We start from the raw sequence: 17,963 nt of genomic DNA, 5'->3' as shown, positions 1-17,963 counted from the left end.
TTGTAATTCCCCGCATATTAACGGGATGTGTTATAAACATATAACGGAACTTAAATAGTTAAACGGAAAAGTAAACGGAAAAAGGCGGGATGTTACAGCTGATGTGGCAGTCCGCATGATGACGTGGCATGCTGACGTGGAATTAAAAATAATTTCAGAATTTTTTTTCCAGAAAAAAATTTCCTGGAATTTTTTTTTCAAAAGAATAGGTGCATATGGTAGGTACATGTACATTAATACGTGAGTTCTCTAAGTTCTCTCCCTACCCAAGTTCTCCATGGATCCTAACCTAATATATATATATATATATATATATATATATATATATATATATATATATATATATATATATATATATATATATATACATACTAGGTTTTTGAGCCCTTGCGTTGCACGAGTGTGTAAATAACCGTGTAAAAAAATCTAATTTGCAGTTCATATTGGTATGTAAATAGCGATATTAAAAAAAATAGGAAAATTATAAAATTATTTAAGAGCCCGTGTTGTTGAAAACTTTTAAAAATTATTTTGAGTTTAAGAGCCCGTGGTGTTGACAAATTTTAAAAATTTCTTTTGAGTTTAAGAGTCCGTGGTGTTGACGAATTTTAAAAGTTCTTTTGAGTTTAAGAGCCCATGGTGTTGATAAATTTTAAAAGTGATTTTGGGTGGTGTTAGTAACTTAATGTCTACAATTTTTTTCTCATCATTAATATCTTTTTAATATATAAATTATATATTACGTAATATTTATAGTACATTGAAAATTTGTCATGGAACGTAACATTACTAAGTATAAGTTATATTATTTTACAATAATTATATACAATTATGTTTTAAATAAAATGTAACCACCGAGTTTAATTTTAGAAACGTTGTTAGTAATTTTAGCAAAATAGTGGTACTCGGGGGAGTCGTCATGTATAATTAATATTATAATAGTTATTTGCGTGTTCATAAATATTTTAAGGACTTAAACTGTAAATTCAAATCACTTTCATATTTATTGCTAAAAAGAAATGCTCCGTTGGTAGTGCTTCGAAGCTCCGTTTCGAATACAATTTATTGCGTTTTGTTCGTAAAATTATTTCGAGTTGCACGGTGATGGCGGTGGAACCTAACTCATGACGAACAGAAAGATTAATCCGTTGTAAACATTTGGTGGGTTTTAATATATATTCCTAATATAATAATATATAATATATAATATATACTACCAAAACAACTACGGGCCTAACATAAATATAAGGGGCTAAGAGCAATAATAGTAATTAATTAATTAATAATAATAATAATAATAATAATAATAATAATTATAATTAATAATTAATAACAATAATAGTAGTCCGCTAACAATACATATATGTTCATAATTTTTGGCTTTTCTTGACCGAAGATAAGTTATTAACTTATATTTGGAACTAATATTAATTTAATATTAAAAAAATGTAATTAGTTTAATAATATATATAATATAGATATATAGATATATAGATATATTATATATAGATACAAACATTTTAAAATAACTTTCAACCACAATTAAAAATAACTTTTTCGTTTTTATATATATATATATATATATATATATATATATATATATATATATATATATTCGATTCTCCGTCTGCTCGTTGTAATTAACACATAATTAAAATACGTTTCAACTAGTTTTGTAATTTTATCTATTACTTTTTTTATATCAAAAATACATATCTTTAACCACAATTCAAGTATCCATTATTATAAGTTTCCAATTCAATATATTGCTCTAGGCCTCTAGCTATATAGCTAGCTAAGGTACAAAACGGTTTTTTTAATTTAATAATTTAATTTAATTTAATTTAATGTTTTATTTTAATATATATATATATATATATATATATATATATATATATATATATATATTATATATTATATATATATATGAAATGAAAATGAAAATGAAAATGAAATGAAATTGAAAATGAAAAGTAGAATTTAGAGAAATTCCGAACAACGTGGGAGGGAATCCCAGCTAAAGCTAAACGCGAAAAATAAGAAAACACAAAGAAAGAAAGAAACGAAGACATACTCGTCATTTATTCATCAACAATACCACGCAAATTTAGGGATTTTTTAATTTCTTCGAAAATTACTCAAAATTAACATCAAATTTCACATTCAATCAACTCGATCTCATCTCCGCTACTTCATTTCTGACTCCAATTCATCAATTCTACTTCCAGTTTGTAACTACTATTATTTTACGTCGTTGATTAGTTAAGTAATTTGTTGAATTTGGTTAATGAGGTGAAATTAGAAGGTGTAGCTGATCTGGTTTTGTTTAGACTGAAGTGATTTGAAACGCTGCCGTTTCCCGATCTGATCCAAAGTTTAGTTGGAGATGGTATGTGTTGTTATATGTATTTAATTTGAAGTTTTTATTTGAATTTATTCAGTTATTAACGATATATTGTTAATGTCGGTGATTTGAGGTGAACTGATTCAGCTTGTTGTTGTGTTTACTTTGTGAAATTTATATTTTTTATGTGTTTAATATTATTAATTATTAAAAATTAAAATTAAAATTGTTATTTCGGAAATGAATGACTATATGACTGAAATTGTAAGGAAGTTGTATTGGTAGGTGGTTTAATGTCAAGATGTTATAATGATGAATATGTAAGTGTATTTTTTTTTTTTATTTTTTATTTTTTTATTTTTTTATTTTTTTTTGTAACTTGAATTTATATACATAGCTGATATGTTTAATTATGCATTTTATAAATAAAAGAATATAACCATATCTATAATATGTTTTTCGTTAACTAAATGACTGTTATTTATATACATGGATGTTGAGTTCTCTATTTAAACACCACTAGACACCTGATTAAAGAGGTTTGTAAATTACATCTTTTTGGTTCCTTCAGTCAGGACCTTTTTCTGTTGTACTTTCGAATAACTGACCTAGTTTATGTTATCTACGTAGACAAGCTTACGTGAAGTTGATACTGTTTTACATTTGTTTGATAGACACAGATATTTATTAGCTTATTAAGTTAAACTTAACGGCTGTAGGAGGCATTTGTAATCTTGGAACCGCACATATCGTGTTGGCCAGTAAACCACAAGGATTTTTGATGTTATATTTAAATCTGTTAATTCATGTTGCGGGCTCTTAGGTATAGTATAGTAATGGAACTGGTAGACTTTCGCTTATAGTGACGTATATCTATTAAATAATTAGGTCTTTAGGTAATGTTTGTAGACATTAAACTTCTTAAATCATTGTTTTGATATTTAGTTATTATGGAATATTTTCATTTCTCACACTTTGTACAGCATGAGTTATTTTGATGATCATAAAAATATAAAATTGTACTCTAACAGAATTGTAACTTAACTTAGTTGACATTGGCAGTTGTTAAAGATGAATAATTTTCTAATTTTGGTACGTTTGTAGGCGGCGGTCAGTTTAGGGGTCGGGTCACTTGTGTGGGTAGAGGATCCAGATGACGCTTGGATAGATGGAGAAGTTATTGGGGTTACTGGTGACGATATCAAGGTTGCTTCTACTTCAGGCAGAACAGTGAGTATTTTTAATCTATTGCTTTTAGCAATAATAATGTTAAAGCTGATATTTTTTCATGAACTTCAATTGTAACCCTCTCCCATTTTAATTTTTCATCTTTTTCTGATTAGAAAATTAGTACGAGAAATATGTTTTTGAATAATTTGGATTTTTCATCTTTTTCTTTTTTGATGCTAATTCTAGGTTGTTGCCAAGTCATCAAATGTGTATCCAAAAGATGCCGAAGCACCGCCATGCGGAGTGGATGACATGACAAAGCTGGCTTATTTGCATGAACCTGGTGTTTTAGCTAACTTAAGATCAAGATACGATATTAATGAAATATATGTGAGTGTCTTTTTTTTTTCTTCTTTTCTACTCATATCTCAGTATGTAATTGAAGCTAACTAACTCATATGGGGCTTGCAGACATATACAGGAAGTATATTAATAGCCGTAAATCCTTTCACTAGATTGCCACATTTGTATGATAGCCATATGATGGCACAGTACAAAGGGGCGGCCTTTGGGGAATTGAGCCCCCATCCTTTTGCAGTTGCGGATGCGGCATACAGGTAGTGGTTTACTATAAGTTGCAGTTTTGATCCTTTCACTTATAAACGGGTTGGTTTGCGTTATTTTGTATCTCTGTAAAGAGTAAAGTGAACAAGTAAAATGAAAAAAGTTGGCTCTGGTCCAATGCGTGAAATGATTTTTAAAGCATTATGACAATAGTTCTTTAAATGTTATAATTATTTCTTATGATCAAATGGCAAGGGTTTATCTGGTAATGTTTACAACCCAAAATTACCTTTTTTTTTTTTTTTTACTTTTCCATATCGCCCATTTTCCACCTCTGTTTCAAACTCACATTGTAGTATTGTGATCAAGGAAATACAATACATTTGTTTAAAATGAGCAAATCGAGTATTATGGTGCAGAGTTATGATCAATGAAGGGATAAGTCAGTCAATTTTGGTAAGTGGTGAGAGTGGAGCTGGTAAAACTGAAAGCACTAAACAACTGATGCGATATTTGGCTTACATGGGTGGTAGAGCTTCTACCGATGGAAGGAGTGTCGAACAGAAAGTCCTAGAGGTGTTTACTCTTCTCTCTCTCTCTCTCTCTATATATATATATATATATATATATATGTGTGTGTGTGTGTGTGTGTGTGTGTGTGTGTGTGTGTGTGTATTAGTGTTATATCTTTAAAAAAAATTCTATCAAAACTTGAGATGGATTTCTTTAACAAACAATTGTTTATGCTTGCTTCATGTTGTAGTCCAATCCTGTTTTGGAAGCTTTTGGTAATGCAAAAACTGTTAGGAACAACAACTCAAGGTAAGTTAACATTCTTTTGCTATTAGTTACAAATTTCTTGCATGTTTGTTACATTAACTGTTAATATCTGCTTGTTGTTATTGCTTCAGTCGTTTTGGCAAGTTTGTTGAGATTCAATTTGATCAGAAGGGCCGAATCTCAGGGGCTGCCATCAGAACATATTTGCTTGAACAATCTCGTGTTTGTCAACTATCTGATCCCGAACGTAATTATCATTGTTTTTACATGCTTTGTGCTGCACCACATGAGGTAACTCACACATTCCTATGTAGTTATGAAACTTAGATTGGTCTTTGTTCTAAGTTCATTTAATAAAATGATTTCTTTTTTGTCTGTCTTTGGTGTATATTCCATATTAATCTTATCTACTATGATTCCAGGATCTAAAAAGATATAAAGTGGGAGATCCAAAGACGTTTCATTATCTGAATCAATCAAACTGCTTTAAGATAGATGGGTTAGATGAAAGAAAAGAATATATTGCTACAAAGAATGCAATGGATGTTGTAGGGATTACATCAGAGGAGCAGGTACACTTTAAGTAGTCATCTATCATCTATCTATAATCTATAAAGATATAATAATACTAATAAAAATGCTTGAACTACTGAATCTTATATACGAATATTTATTTCCGTATTGTTATTTCTGTCTACAGGATGCAATTTTTAGTGTTGTGGCTGCAATTCTTCATCTGGGTAACATAGAGTTTACAAAAGGAAAGGAAATGGACTCGTCTACACCCAAAGATGAAAAATCTCGGTTCCACCTAAAAACCGCTGCAGAACTTTTCATGTGAGTGACCTGTCATTACACACCTAGGGGTGGTCAAGTGATGAAACTGGACCAAACAGGAACTAAAAAAATTAAGATTAAGATTAATTTTTAACCGAAATGAGAAATATAAACCTAGTTGGTACTGGTTAGGTTTTGGTTAGGCAACGTCATTCCGTGTCTGAAATTATCAATATTCGATGAAAAAAAGCTGTTTTGCTTCGAACTGAATCGTGAATTGAGTTTAGTTAAGACTCAATTTGCAGATTTCAAATTGCATATGCCCATACTGAATTGACTCACCGGTATATATCAAGACAATTTTGGTAGTAGGCATGGTTTCAAATGCCCCGTCTCGTGCCGTTGTGCCTGTCACCGTCTCAACTGTCTCGGTCAAAAGTACAAATTGGTGACTATCGGTCAATAGTTGGGTCAGAGTCGGGAAAAGTCAGGAAAATTCGGTCAAAAATCAGAAAGTCGGTCAAATCGGTCAAAATTATCGTATTTTAGTTTGGATTTTTGTAATAAATTAACGGCGATAGCGGGTATAGGTACAATTTAGTCAAGGAAATTTCTAGCTTTAAAATATGTACATAAATATATATTTATATGTAAAAGTCAACGTTGGTTAACGTCCGCCTCGACCTCTGTATGCTCTAACAAGTTAAAGATTTGTCCAGGTGTGATGTAAAAGCTTTAGAGGACTCTCTTTGTAAACGTGTAATTGTAACACGTGATGAGACCATAACCAAATGGCTAGATCCGGAAGCTGCTGCTACCTGCAGAGACGCATTAGCCAGAGTTGTTTACTCAAGGCTATTTGGCTGGTAAGCTTGACTCCTGTTACCCCTTGTTTCATGCCGACTATAAAACTATAAAATCAGGTAATAGATAAAACTATAAAATCATAAGGTGACCGAAAAATGACATTTTTGTAATACAGAGACACTTTTTATGAACAATGTATACAAGTCCCTTAACGTCATGTAAAAGAAATGGTAAATAGGTAACTTTAGTTCACCTTCAGATGATTTGTTCTGCTGTAGCTGGTATGATACAGATAGTTTGACCTCAAATAGTCTGAAGCAGAATCTGTGTGTTTACACATTTTACGCTGATCATTGTGGCTTCAAGTCACAATAATCAGATGAAAAGTTCCAAAACGCAAATCCAAACAGCCTAAATTACCGTATATTAAACTTCTCTACTTAAGTATGTTATCTAAATTGCATTTTCGTTGCAGGCTTGTTAATAGGATTAATAGCTCAATTGGCCAAGACCCAGATTCAAAATACATAATTGGAGTGCTGGACATATACGGATTCGAGAGTTTCAAGACAAACAGGTGCTTCATTGGTATGCCTTTTGTTTTAATTGATGACCAGTTATGCCAGGTGGCATAATCTTTTAAGGATTTGCCCCTAGTGCCAATGTCAACAAAAAGCTAGGAACAAAACCAACTTTTGATACTTCACATAAACCAAGCCAAATAACCTTGATAGCAGTGAAGTCCTCAATATTCATGGTTATCTCTTAATATTCTTATTGATGTGATCATCTGTAAGAATCTGTTTCTAAACATTGACCACCTATCATTAATGATTTCTCATATTTTAATTGGACCAAGTTATTGAGTACCGATGTCATGTAGATTTGATGGATACAAGAATTTAGATGTTGTTTGTGTAATTACATTGCTCGTGACCTTTTTTGGCAGCTTTGAGCAGTTTTGCATCAACTTGACAAATGAGAAACTCCAACAACATTTCAATCAGGTTGCTTCGGGATTCTTTATCATTTTTAAGGTCTTTTTTGAATAAGATAAAAAAGCTATGTACCCATGGTAACCTGACGAGCTTTATGTGTTTTGCAGCATGTGTTTAAAATGGAGCAAGATGAATATACAAAAGAAGAGATCAATTGGAGTTACATTGAGTTTATTGACAATCAAGACATATTGGATCTCATTGAGAAGGTTTGATGTTTATATATTTTAATTTTAGTATATGAAATGTGTTCCATTGACATTTTTTTTTTCTTTATTCCCTAGGATAATATTTTCCTCATTCTAATTTGATCACATTGGCGAGGTTTTGGACCATTAATAAATTTGATAAAATGATCTCCAGACTTTCTGTAAAGTGAACAAGTTAATTTCATGTAGATCGTTATTAATCTTTACGGACTAAGCATTAGATTAGGGTGTTAATTGTCTTGAGACTGTTCTTTTAATTATTTACGTAATATCATAATCCAATAATCCAATGACAACCATATCACACGGAGCAGCATTTACACATCTGAAAATATTTGTAAGTACTATCCACTTCATTTTCCATTAGCAATTTGAACGCTAATAAAAGGTGTTGCATGCTTTTTGATTATTAAATAAGTACATGGATATTTGTAGTTCAAATTATGAAAATTAGGATGCACATGTCAGTTACGTACCAATGTTTAATGTGATTTCAGTTCTGATGTATTGTCTTTCTATTGTATAGAAACCGGGTGGCATCATAGCTCTTCTAGATGAAGCTTGGTAAGTTAAACATAGGAAATTGTTCTCTTGATGTTATCTTTATCAGATATCAAGATATATGAGTAGTTACCTTACAGTTAATGGATTTTTCTCCACAAGAATATACAGCTAAATCACATTTTGTAACCCATTATTTGTGTTTTGCAGTATGTTTCCCAGGTCAACACATGATACTTTTGCACAAAAGCTGTACCAGACTTTCAAGAATCACCAGCGTTTCACCAAACCAAAATTGGCTCGGTCTGACTTCACGATTTGTCATTATGCCGGAGATGTAAGATCTGCTTTATATATATGTGTGTGTGTGTGTGGTAGCAGATAAGAGTAACTTATTCTGGTTTATTAAAATCATGATTCATGACCACTAAGTTTAAAATTTATTTTTAGGTCACATATCAAACTGAGTTGTTTCTGGACAAAAACAAAGATTATGTCATTGCAGAACATCAAGCACTATTGAATGCTTCAACAAATTCCTTCGTTGCGAGTTTGTTTCCTACTTCATCTGATGAATCCTCCAAATCATCAAAGTTCTCTTCAATTGGTACACGATTCAAGGTTTGTTCTCTATCCTCTCTCTCTCTCTCTCACACACATACACTCACACTTCATCTTCAGTCTTACTAACTTGTACATAAATTACTTTATATTACTATATTATCTTTTTGTTTCAGCAACAACTGCAACAACTTCTTGAAACTTTGAGTTCAACCGAGCCTCATTATATACGTTGCGTAAAGCCAAACAATCTTCTCAAGCCGACTATCTTTGAAAATCATAATGTTCTGCAACAACTGCGATGTGGGGTAAGTATATACACAACTGATGACACCCCAAATATTGCGCTATACACTATTTATCATCTATTCTCTTTTTTGAACTTTAATTAAGACACATCATGTAATCTTTCAGGGAGTCTTGGAGGCAATCAGGATTAGTTGTGCTGGATATCCCACTAGAAAACCATTTGATGAGTTTGTGAATCGGTTTGGTATTTTGGCTCCTGAAGTTTTGGATGGCAGGTAAACGGAATGATCTTGTTTTTCTTTGTTGAAAACTCGAGCATATGGTGTGATAAATGAGTTGACCCTGACTGACCTTATGTTTGACTTTTGATAGTAGTGATGAAATTCGTGCTTGCAAGAGTCTTCTGGAGAAAACTGGACTTGAAGGCTATCAGGTTAGAGGGATTGCAATACCATTTGTTAAACACTTCTCTACAATGCATACTTTCATACAAGATTCACTCTCTTAGATAAGAAAATATCTTTTTATATGACTTATGTTCCATGTGATTTGGTATTGGTATGTTCATATGCAGATCGGGAAAACAAAGGTATTCTTAAGGGCCGGGCAGATGGCGGAACTCGATGCTCGCCGGACTGAGGTGTTAGGTAGATCAGCTAGCATCATTCAAAGAAAAGTACGCTCGTTTATTGCTAGGAAAAGTTTTATATTGTTGAAACGTTCTGTCTTGCAAATTCAATCCGTTTGCCGAGGTAATGTTATTTTAAACGTGTAAAAGTTCATTTTTTTAAAACAGTTCGTAGTATCTAAAGTTGGTCACCATTTGTTTCTTCTTGAACAGGACAACTTACTCGCGAAGTTTATGAAAACATGAGGAGAGAAGCTTCTAGTATAAAGATTCAGAGAAATATGCGAATGCATATTGCCAGGAAAGCTTATACGGAGCTGTACTTGTCAGCGGTTTCGATTCAAACAGGTTTACGCGCAATGGCTGCACGTAATGAGCTTCGCTTTAGAAGGCAGACAAAAGCCGCAATTCTTATTCAGGTTCGCCATATGTTGATGTTTTTTTATCTATCATGCATGATTTTTTCTTTTATAGGTGGCAGTTATGACCCGTTTACGTAACATAGGTTGATCTGGGTCATGCTTTATGCTCTGTATATAAGTGGTCAAACTTGGAACGTCTTTCATAGAAAGTTGTCAAACGGGTTATATATTGCAAATTTTTATAATGCACAACTCTAGTATCATTATTTAAAGACTTAAATCATTACTTATAATTTATCATACCATATTATTCACAAGTGAAAAGATACTTTTGGACTAAACTGTTTTAGCTAAATGCAATCAAACATATACCTAAAGTGATCAACTTTTACCCATATCTAACTGGCTGGTTTTGCCACCTCTATTATTCTTGTTCAATAAGGCATTGTTAGATCTTGATTTCTATCTTATTTCTGTTCCCATATGTAGGATTTCTTTAAATATCTATTCACACTGCATATTGTATTAGTATCTAAGGGAAAGATAGTATAAGTGTACAACTGAAGTGGCATTTATTTTTCTTGATGTTGAAGTTTGGTAAATGATATTGATGATTTTGACCTACTTTCGTTCTTGATTTCAGTCTCATTGCCGCAAGTTCCTGGCCCACTTGCACTTTGTCAAGGCGAAGAAGAGTGCCATTAGTATACAGTGTGCATGGAGGGGAAAGGTTGCTCGTAAAGAACTAAAGAAGCTTAAGATGGTAACATACTCGAGTCTTTAACATCTGTCTCGTCCTTTATATACTTTTATAATAGAAAATTTATAAAATGTCATCAATTACGTTCTGCCAAATAGTTTAAACAATATTAAATGCAAGTCATCTCTGAGGTTGCCTTGGCTGCTGAAGCTGAGATATATTTTACTTGTTTACACAAATCTAGGGGGTACGTGCATTTGTGTTTCGAAATTTATCATCTGATCATTGCAATTTGATCATTGCAATTTCAAGTAGTAATAAACTATTAATGAGTGTTCTTGTTTGGGAAACATATTTTGCTGAATGATACTTCCATACTAGCTGCAATGAAACTGAAATTTTACTGGTGAATCGTATGTCTATTTACCTTGTAATCTAATTTGGATATTTATATTCACATACAACAAAATGTTTTCTTTAGTTTAAAAAAATATATGTTAGTTTTTCTTTGATCATTAGAGTTTGTCGTCTGCTTCCAGTTTTACCATCTAATTATCACAAGTTCAAATAGTGGAATCATATCCAGATGCTATTTTCTACAGCTCGTTCAGTTACGACTGATTATCTGTTTTTGATCATTCAATATGCCATAATCACTTCCAAAAGCACAAATAATGCCCCGGTATCAGTTTTTGGTACTTAATCTTGATCTTTGGATGTAGGCGGCAAGGGAAACTGGTGCTTTGCAAGCTGCTAAAAATAAACTAGAGAAACAAGTTGAAGAATTGACATGGAGACTGCAGCTTGAGAAGCGTATGAGGGTAAGTATCTGCAATGAGCTATAATATTAAAAAATTTAGACCCTACCCCTGCTTATCTTGTAATGTATACACCTCAGCCATTATGAATTGTATGATGATTTTCTTGATCTGCGTGTTTGCGTAAGTTATTGGCAATATGGCATTAGACAGTAGGCATCCGTGCAGATATATAGAGAAGTACACAGGTTGAAGTTTAAAATATGCATACTAGGAGGTAAAGGCGCATAAAATTAATATTGCTATCCTAAATCAGCATACCAACTTTTTGTAGTAGAAACCTGTTCAATAAGAATAAAACTAAACAAATAGACTGTAAACGTAATACCTACTACGGAAACCAAAGGGCCATTGGCCAAGTGGTCCCCTTTGAGGTTGTGTGTTCAAGTCCATATATTCGTGAGATAAAACAGAGAACATTAGTGTCTTGAGTATTGTTGGAGGTTCTTAAAGTGCGTCCACTGGAGTGCAAAACCTGGTCTGGATCAACAAAAGTGAAAAACAATGGAGCTGAAAACTGAATTCATACTAGATTATGAATGTATTATTATGTGAACTTATCTTCATTTGAGACAGGAAAATAAAGCCTAACACAATATGTTTATGAGTTTAAAGAATAAAAGACCGGTTCTGTTCCAGTTTTGAACTAAAATGGTACAAACCGAAACATTATTGTTTAAATTCTGTTGTGATAATAGAACCAGAAAGTCTTTGTTAACACCATCTAGAACGAGATTGTTATGTCTGGTCCCGGCTCTGTTTTTTTTGTTCTCGGTTTAGACCAAGATTTGCACTGTCCCAAATTTTAGCTTTGTATTTTTCAAAAATCGGGTAAACAGATAAGGTTTTCTCTGTTCAGGTTTGTATTCTTTAGAGTCAGACAAATCATAATATGGATTCGGTTCACTGTTTTAACCCACATTTAAACACTTCAATCCGTGTGTGCGTTGATTCGTTTTTTTCCTGCCCAATACACTCTTGCACACCCCTTGTTGCGGGGTTATGGTTGTAGGTATTTTGAGAATTAAATATGCAGCTAACCGTGTCTGTAACTTGGATAATGTGATTGTTCATGTTTCTAAAAGTAAAATAGTGGAATATTTATAACTGAACTTTTTTAATAAGATCTCAGAGAAATTATTGAAAAATAGATTCCCTTTTGACGATCTCTTTCGGTAGATTTACAATGACTCTTTATTGCAGGCTGACATGGAAGAAGCCAAAACACAAGAAAATGCAAAACTTCAGTCTGCTTTGCAAGATATGCAACTTCAATTCAAAGAGACTAAAGCCTTGCTCATCAAGGAACACGAAACTGCTAAAAAGGTATCTGAAAGTGTTCCAGTTATCCAGGAGATCCCCGTTATTGACCATGAACTCACCAATAAGCTTGCCTCTGAAAATGAGAAACTTAAGGTAAGCCTGCTCATGTTTACTGACTATTTTTACAGTTTCACTTTTAACAGCTGCTTCTTGTATTTTAAGTTATCTTTTTGGTAACTAATATCAGGCGTTAGTTAGCTCTCTTGAGAAGAAAATCGATGATACCGAAAAAAGATTTGAGGAGACCAACAAACTTTGTGAGGAGAGATTGAAACAAGCTTTGGATGCCGAGACGAAAATTATACAGTTGAAAACTGCTATGCAAGGGTCTGTTCTTATATTAATATCTTATTAAGTTCTTTCTAGTTCTGCGAGTAAGCTGTTAGTGTGATTTAATATCTAAATATAATTTGAAGACTAAGTATGTTCTTACTGTGTTTTCATCCAGTCTTCAAGAAAAGGTTTCTGACATGGCATCTGAGAATCAACATCTTCGACAGAAAGTATTGTCCACTACCGTTGCACGCATGGCAGATTATCCACAAACGCCTGAAGCTAAGGTGAGCTTTTGTTGTATAAGACAATGTTAGAGGTGGCAAATTGGGTGGTTGGGTGTCTGGTAGAATTGGTTGAGTTGACCCGAACCATTATTTGTCCAAATTATGTTATTTAATTTGGTACGTCTGATACATTAAGATACCCCCTTGTGTGACTTGTAACTAATTTTAGTTTACCGCTGTTAGAAGTAAACACATGAGATGAATCAGCCCATTTTTGAGTAAAAGGGTCAAAACCGCCACCTTTAAGTAATGTAGATAATTCATCTACCTTTTATTTTGCATCATACTTATTCTTCACTTAACACTGTCTCCATTACCAAATTTTATAACAGAGCATGACAAATGGACACTTTGGAAATGAGCTACAAACACCTGCAAGGAATTTGGAAAATGAGTTTGACAGCAAGGCTAAAAGGCCACCAATTGATCGTCAGCATGTATGAACTATATTAACATGATAATACCTATTCTTTATCCCTTCTGTTTGTACTGAATCTGGTCAGTCATGATAAGATATAAATGAATTTCTTTTAATTTTGGTACAGGAGAATGTAGACGCTCTTATTGAATGTGTTACGAAAGACATTGGATTCAGTCAAGGCAAACCTGTTGCAGCATTTACTATTTATAAGTGCCTTCTCCACTGGAAATCGTTTGAAGCTGAAAGAACTAGTGTCTTTGATCGTCTTATTCAGATGATTGGTTCAGCAATTGAGGTATTTTTCTAGAACAATTAGTTTTTGATAAAACTGGAAGTACAAAAATGAAAATTGTGATTTACCAGTTTATTAGATTATATGTGAAGTATAATGAATGGCTACCTTATTGTAGGATCAAGATAATAATGAACACATGGCGTATTGGCTGTCAAATTCGTCTACTTTATTGTTTTTACTCCAAAGGAGCATTAAATCTGATGGTGCAAGTTCAGTTCGTAAACCTCCACCTCCAACTTCGTTATTTGGGAGAATGACAATGGTACTAGATTTTGTTATTGATTTTATGTAAATAAATGTGGCAAAATGGGCAAGTGCAGAACGGGTAATGATCGGGCTGGGTTGTCCTAAAAAATTTCCACAAAATTATTACTCCGTATTTTATTATTGTTACTACTAATTATTATTTTGTAAACAACTAGTATGTCAAATATAATTACAAAAGTTTAATTTTTTCCAATCACAATCTGAATTTTTGGAATGAACAAATTTATGCAGGGATTTCGTTCATCTCCCTCTACAGTCAATCTTGCTGCTGCTGCAGCTGCACTCGAGGTAGTACGTCAGGTCGAAGCCAAATACCCAGCGTTGCTTTTCAAGCAGCAATTAACAGCGTATGTCGAAAAAATGTACGGTATTATCCGTGACAACTTGAAAAAAGAGTTGGGATCATTCCTCACCTTATGTATTCAGGTACTTGCAACTTTAACTTATTCTCCCTTTTGACTCTTCTTATAATAGTGGTGACAAAATGGTTGGGTTTAGTGGGGTTGGATATTGGGTCAAAATAGGTTCACATCAAAATGTAGAATGGGTTGGCTAAATGCTTTTCTGTTCATCTTTGGAATAACTTATAATTAAATACTCTTTTAGCTATCATCACAAAAGATATGTTATTACAATAATAATCTAACCTTTTGAATAAAGCTACTTAGGAGGTGATGTGCATTAAATGTTGACAATTCAACCCAATTGACCAGTTCTTTTTTGGCTATCTCACAAGTTATCACCTGCTTGACTCGTTAGAGACTAAGCATAATCTAAAGAAACCTGTCCGCTAATAAACAAGATGAACACCTTTACTTATTATTATTCTGTTTATTATAAAAAAACTAATTTCTAAAGTACTGAAATTGTTAAATTCACAGGCACCACGAGCATCTAAGGGAGTGTTACGGTCCGGGCGATCGTTTGGCAAAGATTCACAATCCAATCACTGGCAAGGCATTATTGACTGCCTAAACACTCTCCTCACTACATTGAAACAAAACTTTGTACGTTTATTATTATTATTATTATTATTATTATTATATCCATTACATCTTTTACTGTTATGTATAAGTTACATTTCTTACATTAGTTGCATTTCAGGTGCCTCCTATAATTGTTCAGAAAATATTTACTCAAATTTTCTCATATATCAATGTACAACTATTTAACAGGCAAGTTTACCCCCATATTGGTTTGGTTACAATATTGTATTTTTGATTTTGCTGCTAATTATTTTTTTGAGTATCATCTCTATGCAGTCTTCTTCTGCGTCGAGAGTGCTGTACGTTCAGCAATGGAGAATATGTTAAAGCAGGGTTAGCAGAGTTAGAGCTTTGGTGTGCTCAGGCAAAAGAAGAGGTACAATAGAGTTAGTAATATACTAATAAAAAATAAATATTAAATATAAATATGAAAATAGCTTCAAATGTTACTTGTTATTCTGACTTTGGTCCTGAATACCTTTTCTCTATTGTAGTATTCAGGCTCAGCTTGGGATGAACTTAAGCATATTAGGCAAGCTGTTGGGTTCTTGGTATGTACTTTTTCAGCAGTGTGTCCTCTTTTAATATTAAAAAAAAACCTTTATTGATAATGCAAAAATGGTGGCCAAATAGAAATAAATAGACAATTGTTGATGAATATAAAATTCACACAACAAAGAAATAACACAAAAGCCTTATATGGCTATTTTACTCACGTAAATATCAAAATTATATTCTGTATTCTTAAGATCCCAAACAAACATATATAGGTCAACAAGAATTAACCAAAATAGAAATAGAAAACCAACTAAAATAAACTAGGAAACTAAATTTAGATATAAGGAATTCCTTGGCAGACAAGTCGATGTTATCCTTGGCCCACTTTATTCCTTTTTGATCCAACTTTGGCATAGCCCAAATAATTCTCAAGAGTGGTGGGCTGCAAGCTTTGTCGCCCGAATCTACATCAATTTTTTTCAAGATTTAATAATTGTTCTACATGTTTAACGTCCTCAGGTTATACATCAAAAGTACCGAATATCATATGATGAAATCATCAATGATCTTTGCCCTGTACGTCTCTCTCTCTCTCTCTCTCTCTCTCTCTCTCTCTCTCTCTCTCTCTCTCTCTCTCTCTCTCTCTCTCTCTCTCTGTATGACACACACACACACACACACACACACACACCACTGTGAAGATGCCATTGACTGACTTAATACTTTGTTTATTACCAGATTCTAAGCGTTCAGCAATTGTATAGAATATGCACGCTTTACTGGGATGACAACTATAATACTCGAAGTGTATCTCCAGATGTAAGTTTTGGTTTTGTGCATTTATTGTTCGGTTAAGTCAAACTTTTCTAGAATATATCTTTTAATTTACCTGACCCATGTTCGATTAACCAGGTCATTTCAAGTATGAGAGTGTTAATGACAGAAGACTCCAACAATGCCGCCAGCAATTCATTTTTACTTGATGACAATTCCAGGTAATGTTGTATTTTCCTATCTGATGAATGATATGATCACTACCCATATCTTTTCAGAAATGGGTCGTAATTGCCACCTTTGTTTCAGATATTTATACCAAACAAATTTAACAATTCCTGTTTCTGCTTCTGCATGCAGTATACCATTTTCTGTTGATGATTTGTCAACGTCACTGCAAGTTAAAGATTTTTTAGACGTGAAACCTGCTGTAGAACTTGTTGAGAATCCAGCCTTCCAATTTTTACACGACTAAAGGCCATGGAAATCTGAACATATTCATATATTTGCAAATATAGCATTAGGTTCGATTGTTGTAAAAAGTTCTGTTCTTTATTCTCTTTCTTCGTTTTTTCGCGTTATACTATAATATTTGCTGCCTTACATGTTTGTTAGAAGTGCCATATTTTTGGGACTATTCCTTGGACATTCTCTGCTAGTGAGCAGCATTCTTTATAGGAATTAGGTATTGTTTTGATTTTCATTAAATGCCTGGGTTTTATATTCAACCCATTTTTAGTTCTTGTAATGAAATATATATGTCAAGTACATAAGTTGTATGGCTAGGGTTTGTAATTTGGATTCCAGATTGTTGCATATAGATCAAGCAAAAGATGATTGATTATACCTGTGATTTTACTACAGTTTTTGCAAATGTGTATTTATTTCTTGGAAGTCTGTTCTCTCTTGTGGAGGTAACCTTTTACATATGGTATTTATATTTTATTACAATTACTAATATTATGATATCTTACAACTATTATTAATTTTGAGTATTAATGTTACTATTTGTATTTATTGTTATTGTTACTAATAATAATAATAATATTATTATATTTCACTAAATTTTAGTATTAATGTTGCTATTCTATGCTATTTTTTCCCTTTTAAAGTATGTTTTTCTTTTTGTTTTTTATTACTTTACTTTTCATTTGATAAAAGGTTTCTATCAAATTTTGAATTTGGATGTGTATCGTCGTCGTCATCATCATCATCGTTTTGGGCTACATCTCAACGTTGAAAAAACAGAAATTTTCTGGCCTACGGAGGACTCTCGCAGCAGGCAAGTAGGTGTCTTTCCTCCTAATATTGCTCGGCCTTTAAATGGTGTTAAGTTGCTAGGGGCCCCCGCAAATTCCGATCTTGGTTTTA

At 32.8% G+C, this 17,963-nt stretch overlaps 1 protein-coding gene across 3 annotated transcripts; it reads left to right on the top strand.

The window, feature by feature from the left end:
* The first annotated feature begins 2,006 nt into the window (after positions 1-2,006).
* Positions 2,007-17,374, top strand: LOC139843244 (myosin-6-like). Of its 3 annotated transcripts, none has more exons than XM_071833313.1 (38): positions 2,007-2,389; positions 3,449-3,574; positions 3,761-3,904; positions 3,986-4,131; positions 4,498-4,654; positions 4,842-4,900; positions 4,990-5,149; positions 5,281-5,430; positions 5,559-5,695; positions 6,355-6,501; positions 6,918-7,019; positions 7,392-7,449; positions 7,548-7,649; positions 8,176-8,213; positions 8,361-8,487; positions 8,601-8,771; positions 8,888-9,019; positions 9,126-9,235; positions 9,336-9,393; positions 9,535-9,712; positions 9,802-10,007; positions 10,594-10,713; positions 11,373-11,471; positions 12,672-12,884; positions 12,979-13,118; positions 13,240-13,351; positions 13,684-13,788; positions 13,897-14,067; positions 14,183-14,329; positions 14,566-14,760; positions 15,216-15,341; positions 15,439-15,509; positions 15,597-15,696; positions 15,815-15,871; positions 16,338-16,394; positions 16,557-16,637; positions 16,731-16,813; positions 16,953-17,374. In XM_071833313.1, exons 1-38 carry the CDS (start codon positions 2,387-2,389, stop codon positions 17,065-17,067), a joined length of 4,503 nt encoding a protein of 1,500 aa, XP_071689414.1. In that variant the 5' UTR covers positions 2,007-2,386; the 3' UTR covers positions 17,068-17,374. The 3 variants fall into 3 exon arrangements, with proteins under 3 accessions (XP_071689414.1, XP_071689413.1, XP_071689415.1); XM_071833312.1 differs by having other exon boundaries at positions 9,333-9,393; XM_071833314.1 differs by lacking the exons at positions 15,597-15,696; positions 15,815-15,871; positions 16,338-16,394; ... (1 more) ...; positions 16,731-16,813; positions 16,953-17,374 and having other exon boundaries at positions 9,333-9,393; positions 15,216-15,347; positions 15,383-15,509.
* Positions 17,375-17,963: the final 589 nt, after the last annotated feature.

The sequence above is a fragment of the Rutidosis leptorrhynchoides genome, chromosome 4, assembly GCF_046630445.1.
Source record: "Rutidosis leptorrhynchoides isolate AG116_Rl617_1_P2 chromosome 4, CSIRO_AGI_Rlap_v1, whole genome shotgun sequence".
Lineage (NCBI taxonomy): Eukaryota > Viridiplantae > Streptophyta > Magnoliopsida > Asterales > Asteraceae > Rutidosis > Rutidosis leptorrhynchoides.
This window is presented reverse-complemented; position numbering and strand designations above follow the sequence as displayed.